This window comes from Crocuta crocuta, unplaced genomic scaffold (genome assembly GCF_008692635.1).
Source record: "Crocuta crocuta isolate KB4526 unplaced genomic scaffold, BGI_CrCroc_1.0 scaffold89, whole genome shotgun sequence".
Classification (NCBI taxonomy): domain Eukaryota; kingdom Metazoa; phylum Chordata; class Mammalia; order Carnivora; family Hyaenidae; genus Crocuta; species Crocuta crocuta.
This window is the reverse complement of record NW_027551559.1, coordinates 3,703,341-3,714,906: the sequence shown is the minus strand read 5'-3', so window position 1 is coordinate 3,714,906 and position 11,566 is coordinate 3,703,341. Positions and strand designations below refer to the sequence as shown.

The following is an 11,566-nucleotide window of genomic DNA, read 5'->3' as shown; positions in this document are numbered from 1 at the left end:
GGGACAGTGGGGCTTTGGGGAAAGTGGTGTTTGGGTTCAGAGTCTCCTTTTTCTGTCACCGAGTTACTTTTTTGTCCCGGGCCAGTTACTTAACATCACTTTTCCCTATGCTTTTTATTCCTCTGTGCTTTTTACTGCTTTTTCATTGCCATAGCATTAACCCCGTTTTTGGCCTACCTTGGTGTATTCTGTGATTACATGCATGCCAGGCAGTGCCGTGTGCATTACATTAGAGTCTATCCACTTGTCACTGTCTAAAACATTGATGAAATGCACACAGTTAAAAATATACTGGTCGGTGGGGGAACCGTGCGGGAGAGTAGTTCCGTCAGGAACAGACTTGGTAAGACCAGAATGAGGATTAAAGCTGTGGGTCGTGGATGAAGAGGCAGGGGGATTAGTGAAATGTTTTAAAAAGTGACATGTTAGACTGCTCGGCATAAACTGCCACAATTCTCATTAGGCTCATGTGTGTGGGCAGAAAAGTGGTGAAAGTCAAAGAAGCAAGAATAGTAAAAAGTCGCCACCCTGTCTCCAGCACAAGCCAGGCCCTGGTTGCCGTGGCTTTTGTGCAGTTTGTATTTACTTTGGCGCTCACGGGACATGGGACTGCTGTCCTTATTTTGTTGGCAAGTCAGTAAACTGGGCCTTGGAGACCCAGCTCCGGGGCCAGCCTGTCAGTGGGGCAGCCTCCTCTGGGCTCCCACAGGTGGCTGAGCACCGAGCGGCCACTCAGGGGTCTGACTCCATTCGGGCCCCACGTGCCCCGGCCTCCCGGAGCTCATTGCCGTCATCAGCTCTCACCCACTGGCCTTCGCGGGTCAGCCTGCAGCCCGGCCCTGCGGTCAAGGAGGCACACTGCTTCACCACAAGTGCTGCTGTCGCCCCTGGACGTGGGGTCTTGTCAGGCCAGCCGTGGTCGCTTGTGTGGCCAGTGCTGCAGCCCTGAACCCTTTGCCCTAAGCTCTGTGTCCTCACGGCGCGTGAGTTAGGGGTGCGTAATGCTCTGTTCTTGGGCCATCGCCTCCTACCTTCTGTGCCTCGAATATGCAGGTTCTCTGCCTTCTCCTTTGACCTCATTGAAACCTTTGCCCTTGGATTTCTCCTTTTCTCTAGAACTAGAGCTATTCTGATCCACTTTCCTCCCTCCCCAGCTTTCTGTTTCTTCAGCTCTGTTCCCCTGAGCTGTTTATAGAATACCTGTAACAGATAAACGCCGTGAGTCACTTTCCTGTGCCGTACCTCCCAGCATCCGCAGGTGTGAGTGCCGCAGCCTGCGGGCCGAGCACGCGCACCACTGCCCGGCATCCGAGGCCTTCCGACGTTTGCTGCTCTCACCTTGCCGTGAGGTGCCTGCTCGTGTGCCTGTTGCCAGTGCTCATTCTAGACTCTCCTACCTGTCAGACCATTGAAGGGTTTTAAGTGGGAATGATCTCATTTGCATTTAACAAATGTATCACTGGCTGCTCTTAGGAAGAGTATTTTAATATGCAAGATCGTATAAGAGAGTAACCACCCTGTTTTTTGCAACCTAGATACCTTGTGGGCCAACGCCTCGTGAATTATGAACGGAAATCTGGCAAACAAGGCACATCTCCGCCACCTCCACAGTCGTCCCAAGAATAAAGTGGTGGTCTCCACTACCTTGACCTTCCCCTGGCCTTTACGTGTCCTTTTTTGTGGACTTCTCTCTTTGGAGATTTTTCCCAGTGATCTCTCAGCATTGTTCTTAAGTTAACTGTATTTGACTTGTGTTCCCAGCATTCAGAGAGGCGCGGTCCAAGGTCTGCTGCCCTTCCTGCATCTTCCGCCGTCATTGCTGTCTGAGATCTGTACATGTGTAAATAGACGTTCCTGGGTACCCTGAAACCTTGGATTAAACAGAATGTGCATTGTACATCTTTAAACAAAATGTATATTAATTTATTAAATCTAGTTGTCACTTTATTTTGGACCTGCTGTGATCTTGACAGGAAACGTGCCACAGAGCCATAGTGCAGAGGCAAAGCTTTCTAGTGACGCCCTTTGCAGCGCGATACCCCGGTGTTCCTGCGGTTCTTACTAAGCAGACTGTGCGCTCTGTCTTTCTTGGCTGTTCACACCATACCAAGAACTTACAAGGAAACACGTAGAAAGCAGCAGTGGAGTGTCTGTGGTAAGAGGACATGGACTTTGTGCTTCACTGTCAGTCGTTTTTGGAAGTTATTTTGTATAACACCAAAGCTGTTGTACATTTTCTACTGCCTGATTTTTTTTCATGTGTCTGTGTTTATAATATTGTATAGTATCTTGTGCTAGGTGAAGAAATTATTTTTAATTTTGATAATTTAATATTCCTAGTGATCAGCATTAGGGGTTGGGTTTTGTGCTTGTTGGGGGCATGTCTGTACTTAGAGGAAGAAAAAGTCCACAAGAACATTTTCATCAGTTTCCTCCAACCCCCCCTTTTCCATACACAGCTGTCTTGTTTTTTTTTTTTCTTCCCCTTTTTGGCAGCAGTGGCCAAAAGTCATGCAGGATCACGAGTCTTCTAGAATACTGTCACCAACAGTACCGCGTCCTCCTGGAGTTAGGGCACCCTGAGGGGCTAGCCAACTGCAGACGTCCTTTGTGCTGTAGACGGCAGCGCTAGGGAGGCTGCCTGGGCCCCTGGCTGCTCCTGCTGCCCAGTGCGCCCCGTTGGGTGGGGATCAGGGAGTCCATTTCTCCTAGCTTCCATGAGCAAATCCCAAAGTTTCCAGAGCTTTTTACAGAATAAAACTGCAAATGAAACCAACTTGATTTTACTTGGCCTGAAGAAAGCTGGCTTGAGCTGGCCTTTTTACCATGGGAGTCAAGAAGGTGTTTCATTGGCGATGTGCTGTAAAATCTCGGAATACTGAACACTTACAAATCTGGTTTTCCCGTAGAACCAAAGCTTCCAGTAAGAAGTATTGAGAGCAATAGAACAGTTGGGCACACAATCCCAGTGTTTACCAATAATGATAATAACGATATATTGTAAGGTTGGTGTTTGTGTTTTGAATGTTCTCAAGAGAAAACAGGCAGCAGAGGAAACTCCTGAAGAGTTTACGTATAGTATTAAACTCTGTAGACTGAAATCTGAAGATTTTGTAAATATGAAAGTCAGCCAAACATAAGCTACCAAAAAAGCAAACATATTTTGGTTGTTTTATATTGCAACAGTTTTTCCTGAAGCGGTGATCACTTTACTTTAAAATATAGTTTAAAACATCAGTATCAAAAAAAAAAGCTTGCCATGGGTTCAGTGTTACACTCCAGCACTTTGCAGCAGCTCCTTCTCTCGTATTTGAAATAAGGTCTTTGCTAGCCCTGCCTTTATGCAGAAATAGAGTCCTGCCTTAAAAAATTAGGAGCATTTTAAAATGTGATGTTACCTATCGTGGTATATGTCTATATAAATTGTTCTCTTTGGGAGAAAAATATTATCAATTGGGCATAGAACTTGATTATATTAATTTAGGTTTCTTTTTTAATTTTTCAGAGAATTTATAGATCTTGATATAAAGTCACTGGAACACATTTATCCATTTTACCAGAAAGAGATCTAGGCAGATACCACAAAAAATTAAAAATTGTTACTCTACAGAATTTTAAAAGAATCTTATCAGATGATTTGTAAAAAAAAAAAAGAAAGAAAAGAAAAACATACATATATATGAATGGCCAAAATGTTGCCCTCCATTTCACCGGCAGATCATTTTATCTTGTTGTATTTAAGGATTTCATTTTGGTTTTCAGTTGTGCTTTGTCCTGTTTTCAGTAAGATAATTACTTTCGTAAGGAAAGCATTTGCTGACGTAACATTTACAAGGGCGGCACCAGGATTTTATTATTAGCCAATAGTCTCATGAACATTTGAAACCTCTGGTTCAGAAAGTTCTAGTATTGCTGCCCTTCACGTACAATTTTTTTTTTTACATAATAGTGTAGTTTTGCTTCATTTTACGATGGGCTAAAACCGTCTTCAAGGAAATTAATTACGAAAGAAGACCATTGTGTTTTACTTTTACTTGTTTATAAATTGAAGACAAATCAACATTTGGGAGTGAGTTTCACATGACCAGTTACCAAATGGTCATAATTATTAAGTGTGCAGTTGTTCATTATTAGCAAATTATGTTTGATTTTTAAACTATTAAGTACTAATAGTTGAGAAGAAAACAAAATGCCAATGTGAGGTTTATGTATAGCTAGCCTTAAAAAAGTTCCATGTTTTTAGGTGATTTTTTTTTTCCCTGTTAGTTCTCTGGAGAAACAGTGGAAATTGGACATCTCAATTCCAGATGTAAACAAAAAGTCATTTTTATTTCAATATTTAATATAGCTGTTATTACTGTGGATTCTTGTCTTGTGTTTTTTCTTTCCCTCATTCAAGTAACAGAGAATAACTTTTTCTTAAACGATTCAGTCTTAGCAATGTCATTTCTGTATTGGCAAATGCTATTAAAGTGTAATTCTTGAATTTAGGTTGAATTCATGACTTTATAAAACAGAAGCACTGGACATTTCTCCTCTGTATTGTGCTTACATCCCTCTCTCCCCCGCCCGCCCCCCCATGAGAATGTAGTGCCGGTCTAAGAACACTGGCGCTTTTGTAAACACCCGAAGTTAGCTTTCAGGACTCAGTATTTTAAGCTTTCTACTAACTGTGTGTGATAAGTTTTATACTTGTAAAATTTTAAAATGATTATGTTTAAAATACTCCTTTAGAATGTTACCTGCTCGGTCGCCATCAAGAAAAGACAAAAGTAAAATGTTGTGCCACTAAAGTGTTAGCAAAACCTCGCGTGTGGAGACTGTAACTCCCTTGGTTGGGCTGTCTCGTATCTATTTGTCCCTCAGACACAGAAATTTTCTCTTCACCCTGGTACTGCCCGGTGTCATTTCTAATAGCAGCCATCATGAGTAAGGGTTTCTTTCAAGTAATCTCCCAACAGTAGTAGGTTTGTTGCTAATACAACATAAAGGTGTAAGACAGTATATATCTGATTTCATTCCCATCGATTTTGTACAAGTGCCTCGTTTTGTGTCGGGAGAGTGATACGCAGTCCCTTAACTGGAAGTGTAGTGACCATAGGCCTGGAAATGACTCTTGTAGACGGTACATAGAGCACTTAGTTATTTAGGATATCAATTTTCTATTGAAGCAAAAACCTTAGATACCCAGAACAATGTTATGTGTATATATTCTCAAATGCTCCCTTTTTTACGTGGCTGTTTTTTGCCTTTTAAGTCAAGAGAACAAAATTGAATAAAGTGAATGTTAGCTGTAGCCTAGTTTTTATGGTTTGTTTTTGCTTTGTTGAAAAACTGTTTCAGAATTACAGAAATGCGCATTATTTATTTATTTTTTAAATGTTTTATTTATTTCTAGGAGAGAGAGAGAGACAGCGCGAGCAGGGGAGGGTCAGAGAGAGAGGGAGTCACAGACTGAAACAGGCTCCAGGCTCCGAGCTGGCAGTCAGCACAGAGCCCGACGCGGGGCTCGAACCCACAAACCGCGAGATCATGACCTAAGCAAAAGTCGGACGCTTAACCGACTAAGCCACCCAGGCGCCCCAAGAAATGCGCATTATTAATCAGCGTAAGTAGATAATCTAGGTAGNAGATCATGACCTAAGCGAAAGTCGGACGCTTAACCAACTAAGCCACCCAGGCGCCCCAAGAAATGTGCATTATTAATCAGCATAAGTAGATAATCTAGGTAATTAAAAAAATTTTTTTACTGTTTATTTTTGATAGAGAAAGACTAAGTGCAAGTGGGGGGTGGGGGGGTTGCGTGCAGAGACAGAGGGAGACACAGAATCCGAAGCAGGTTCCAGGCTCTGAGCTGTTAGCACAGAGCCCGACGCGGGGCTCAAACTCACGAACTGTGAGATCCTGACCTGAGCCAAGATTGGACACTCAACTGACTGAGCCACCCAGGCTCCCTAGGTATTTTTTAATGTAAGAATTATGTAAGAAAAGGAATTAATATGTGATTATAGCTCCTCCATTCTGTTTTAAGTATAAATGGTATAGTCACAGAGAACACATCCCTCCCCGCTCGCCCCCTGACTGTACTGCGAGACCATCTTCACGGGGGAGCAGTACAGGCCTTCTTCTTGCAGGCAGGCTGCCTCCCACTTCTGCAAGATCCACCAGAGTACAGCCGTTTTATGTAGTTGATTATAAATCTCTGAGAAAAAGGAAAGAATTGCATGAAGCTTTTTCCTCCTAAGTGTCCCCATGTGAAGAGATTGTTTCTAGGTTCAAAACTTGATGATTTCTTTTTAATCAAGTGCATTTAAAAAACTTCTTAATGTTTATGTATTTTGAGAGAGTGTGTGTGAGAGCAGAGGAGGGTCAGAGAGAGAATCCCAACCAAGCTCTGCACTGTCAGCACCAGAGCCTGATGCAGGGCTCCGTCTCATGAACCAGAAGATCATGACCTGAGCCGAAATCAAAGAGTCCGATGCTTAAGTGACTGAGCCACCCAGGCGCCCCTCAAGTATATTTTTATTTCTTTTAAATGCGGCCGTGGTAGGCAAAATGCTATCTCAGCTACAGGCATCTGTAATCTGTCAAGCTGAGGTTCTACAGCAAGGGAGATGGCATGGTGAAAGTCAGGAAGCGGCTGTTCGTTCCCCCTCGCACCCCACAGTTTACAGCCACTCTTGTTGCAAACAAAGCTGATGTCACAAGTGGATTAAGGGTCCGAGGAGGTAACACACCTGTCCTCCCTCCCACAGTGTTTTGGTTTGGTGTCTGTTTTGTTTCCCTGCACTGTACTGAGTACTGTAGCTGAATCGAGGTATGGTGTCTGCCTTCAGGGAGCCCAGTTAGAGTGGAAAAGGCCAGAAAAATGAGCATGAGGTTCTAACAGTTACGAGTCAAATGCCCCGAGGAATTCAGAGGAGGGGCTCCGTGTCCCCCAGGCCCACAGTCTCCCCTGACTCCCCCCCGCCACCTACCTCCGGCAGCAGCCCTGCACAGTGCTGGGATGGGCCCACGATGGCAACTGGTGACCTGGGTGGACGAGGTCCCTTCTGCACCCCTGTATGTGCTTAATCTTCCTTGAGAAATTTCTCTCTTCTGTGACATATGTCACAGTGCCGCGTCTTTCTGCGTCTCCACGTTTGTTCAGTGACTTTTTTAGGACGAGAAGCTTCAGGTCTGCAGCCCCGGTCAATAACTCCTTTCTTTGTTCTTTGCCCAGTCGCATCCGTCCCTCCTGCTAGGCACACAGGTCCCCTGGGCTGACGGAGCAGAACGGAGAGTTCTGAGACCCACGTGTGTAGGGACAGCTGATTTTAGACAAAGGTGCAAAAGTTGAGCAAATAGTGCTAGAATAGTTGGACATCCAGATGCAAAGTTAAAAATTGATTCATATTTCAACATAAGCAAAACTTAACTCAAAATGGATTATATTCCTAAACATGAAACCTCAAACTATAGAACTTCTGGGGAAAAAAAAGGGGAAGTGTTCAACTGTGGGTAAGGTTTGGATGTATACAGCACCGAAGCACAATCCTTAGAAGAAAAATTTGGAAAGCTGCACATTATCAGAATTGAAAATGTCCCCTCTTTGGTGTTTGTTGTTCTGAGAGCAGGACAAGCCAGCAGGCAGTGGCAGGAAGCATCGGCAGAACGTTTCTGACAACACGCGGTTCAGTATAGATCGCGAAGTGGCAAAACTCAGTAGTTTGAGACGATCCATTTGCCCATTGTAAAAATGGGCAAAATATTTAAACAGACACTTCACCAAAGAGGACAAATAGGCAAATAAGCACATGAGAAGCTGGTCAACATAATAAGCCATTAGGAAGATAGAAATTAAAACCCGTGAGTTACCAGCACATATCTATTAGAATGACTAAAAATACCGTACTTTGTGTTGGTGAGGGTGTGAGGAACGCTTACACTGTTGCAGGGAAAGCAAAGGGGTGAACTAACTACCTCAGAAAATACTTGGCGCCTGGGAGGCTCAGTCGGTTAAGCATCTGGCCAGCTGAGGTCATGATCTCACGGTTCATGGGTTCAAGTCCCGCATCGGGCTCTGAGTGGGCTCTGTGCTGACAGCTCAGAGCCTGCAGCCCGCTTCGGATTCTGTGTCTCCCTCTCTCTCTCTCTCTCTCTCTCTCTCTCTGTCCCTCCCCTGCTCACACTCTGCCTCTCCCTCTCAAAATTAAATAAACGTTAATTTTTTTTAATAAAAAGAAAATAGTTGGGCAGTTCTTAAAAGTTACAGTAAGTTCACCACTCCTAGTTATTGACCGAGCAGAAAGCAAGTCCATATGATGACTTGGATGAGAACGTTCATGGAAGCTTTATTTGCAGTAGCCCAAAGGTGGAAAAAGTCCACGTGGCCATCAACAGGGAAAGACATAAATGATTATCCATACAATTATCTCTTCCAATAAAAGGCAGTTAACTTGATATACGCAACATGGACAACTCTCAGTGCTGAAGTAAAGCAGACCAGAAATCCAAGCTTTCATTTACCGGAAGTTCTATAAAATGCAAGAGTAACCTACAGAAACCAATAGAAAGCACATCAGTGGGAGTTGGTGGGGAGGGACTTGGAGAGATTTCAAAGGGGCAGAAGGAAACGGGGGCGATGAATTTTTTGTTACCTTGATGTGGTTCTGGCTTGACATGTATACATATGTCAAAACAAAGGATCGTACATTTTAAGTTTGTGCGATTTGCATGTTAATTACATCTTGATTTCAAAAATAAGTATCATTCATATATGCTCTCTAAGGGATAATTTCATAGCATATCTATGTACAAAGTGCCCGCTTCCGTCTCACTTTTGGCTGCTGATGTTTCTGTGTCGGTGAGAAGACCGAAGCAATCAGAGCGCGGCTTCACAAGTTCACACCATCACATTTACCCTCTCGCTTGCCCCTGTGGCCCTGTCCCCCCTGGGCTAGGCGGGCCTCGCACGTCCCCTCCAGCGTGCCTGCCCTCTATGCAGACTGCAGTGTGAAAGGTGCCCCCCGGCCCACGTGCGATCCGTGCCTGGGCCCCGCCCGCCTCGCGCAGCCTCACTGGGTCAACAGAGGACTCTCGGCTGCTCAGGGTGCTGCGGCAGGTCGCCCTCTCCCTCGTGGTTGGGTCATTCCCATCCATCAGACGTTCCTGTCATTTCTTGCACAAGAAAAATCTCTACCCCAGTACCTCCTTCACCTGCTCCAGTCGCTTTCCTCTTCAGCAAAGGCCTTCCAGCAGTTATCTGTACTTCCTGTTTCTAATTTTTCCTCTCCTTTTCCAACCCTACTACAATCAGCCGTTTGCTCCACTTTTCCACTGGACTTGCTCTTGTAAAAGGTCACCAGTGGGCCACCCCTAACGTAGGTGGTGAGTTCTCAGGTCTCGCCGGAAAGAGTCGGTCCCTCTCTGCAGTGAAACCATTTCCACTGGCTGTCGGGACGTAGCACTCCACTCGTCTTCCTCCTACTGGCCTGTGGACTCTCCTTTATAAAGTCCCTCACTGACCCCGTCTTGTCTGTCGGCTCAGTCTGGGACCTCTCTTCTGCCTACACCCATTGACCTGGTGATCTCACTCCCTCTCATCTATACGCTGATCACTCACGTGTATATTTATTTACTCGTTCCCTCTTCCTTCCTGGAATTCCAGACACGTCTGTGCAGCTGGCTACGTGGACCCTCCCGGACATCTCAAACTCGGCAGGTCCAAAGCCCAACTCACGGTTCCCCTACCCCAAATCGATTTTCTCAAACTTCCCCATTTCACTTGGTAAGCTACTGGATGGATCCGGGTTGCTAAACAAAAATGTTGGTGATACCGTTGACACTTGTTTCTCCACGCTTCGCATACAGTTGGACATCAAGCCTTTTAACTTCCAAATGAATTGGATTCTGGCTACGTTGCCCCACCCCCACTGCTACCATCCTGGTGCAGAGAGAGCACCATCATCTTCCTCCTGCCTGGGTCCCTGCAGTTTCTCCTGAGCTCCTGGCCTCTGCCCATGCTCTTTCTTCTTTCTTCCACTGACTTTCAACACTGGATCCAGAGTGATCGTGTTCCGATCTAAGTCAGATCACATCAGTCCTTTACCCGGGCAGCTAACCGTCACAAAGTCCCAAGTCCACAGGCCCCCTGTGCTCACTATGCCCCACGCAGCCTCCTTGCTTCCAGAACAGGTCAAACCTCAGGGCCTTTGCACTTGCTGCTTGCTGTGCCTTAATGTTCTTCCTCTAGGCTCTCCCCAAGGTCTTCCTTTATTTACTGACGTGTCATTCTTAGGCTTATCTAAAATTGCAGCTCCTGGGGCTTTCCTGGACTCCTCCACTGCTATGCTTTGTCTCTCAGATGTATTAACGTTAATGCCATATGGCTTTCCTGTATTGTTTATATTAGCATGTTTTCCCTTTTACATTTGAATGTAAGCTTCAGAGATTTTTTTGGGGGGGAGGACCGTTCTTGGGACATATTCCGTATTCAATAAATACTCTTGAGTAAATAAGTGGATGAAGCAGAATAAAACTAATGTGTCTATGAGAACCTGAAAGCCGTGTGCCACTCTCCAGAGGTAACCACCATCAGTAGTTAAATGTTGGCTTCCAGAATGTGCTATGGGTAAACACACATTCACAGAGTCCTTTTATCACAATACAGGGAATGTGCCCCACAGACTCTGGGGTGCTTTTTTTTCCACCTTATATTTCATGACCATCTTTTCATGTCAACACTTAAGTAGCTACCTCATTTTATAATCCTGGCTGTACTGTATTCTGCTGTGTGGATAAGATTATGATTTCAGTTTTCTGAAAGAATTAGTTACCCCATTTTATTATATGCTACAATAAACACTTTTGTCCATAGTACTTTATATACTCAGGCTAGTATTTCTGTAGGATAAATCTGTAACTTCAGTCATTAAAATATAGTGCCAAATGGCCCCCCAAATGTATTGATTAACATTCCTCTGTCATCAGTATATGAGATTCCTTGTTTTCCCGTATTATATCAACATTAAGTATTGCCTGTGTTCAGTTTTTGCCAATGCTCTTAATTTGGAGATGTGTGTGCCCAGGTAGAGGGATCATGGTTGGGTGTGATGCCCCTAGAGCAGAAGGAAGGGCTCGTCACTGACTCTTCCTGGAAATATCTTATTCTAGTTTTCCACTGTCCGGGCTAGCGGTGAGCAGGGGAAGGCGGGCTATGGGGCCTTAATCATTCGTGGTGGGTTTAAACGTAGCCGCCCTGTACACTGCCCTGGTTAGGCTTCACCAGAATAGAAGCTACTCTATCCATGGACCCGAAATTACTGTATCAGAAGACATGGCTTATATCCCTTTAGACCCAGATTGGCTCAACCATTCTATCTTACTTAGGAAAACAAGTTGAGCAGAATCTTATTTTAGCTGAAAATCGCCCACTGTCCAAACTCGTAAGTGGCTCTTCACTGAAATCTGCAGAACGAATGGGCGTGGGCGATGGTTTGGAGGCTGGGGACCGCTTGGACAAGCCGCCAGACGGAACGTGCAGCATGAGCGCGGCAGTCGAGGAAGGCAGGGCCACACACCCTCG

The 11,566-nt window shown here is 44.9% G+C and overlaps 1 protein-coding gene and 1 long non-coding RNA gene across 4 annotated transcripts in view; one reads left to right on the top strand and one right to left on the bottom strand.

Annotated features, from left to right (window-relative positions):
• The window catches only part of MARCHF6 (membrane associated ring-CH-type finger 6), a 51,816-nt gene extending 47,330 nt beyond the window's left edge, over positions 1-4,486 (top strand). Inside the window, exon 25 of one of the 2 annotated variants that reach the window (XR_013331409.1) lies at positions 1,536-1,654. Coding sequence is in view for 1 of the 2 variants with exons in the window: in XM_077749448.1 (XP_077605574.1) it covers positions 1,536-1,626 (91 nt within the window). In the remaining variant the exon portion in view is untranslated. Of the gene's footprint in view, positions 1-1,535 lie in introns of both variants that reach the window. The other variant, XM_077749448.1, reaches the window with a different exon arrangement.
• Positions 4,487-5,691: 1,205 nt separating this feature from the next.
• The window catches only part of LOC144219459 (uncharacterized), a 6,172-nt gene continuing 297 nt past the window's right edge, over positions 5,692-11,566 (bottom strand). The window contains exons 2-3 of one of the 2 annotated variants that reach the window (XR_013331421.1): positions 6,978-7,349; positions 5,692-6,202 (exon numbers count right to left, since the gene is read on the bottom strand). This is a non-coding gene — a long non-coding RNA (uncharacterized LOC144219459). The remainder of the gene's footprint in view (positions 6,203-6,977; positions 7,350-11,566) is intronic. The other variant, XR_013331422.1, reaches the window with a different exon arrangement.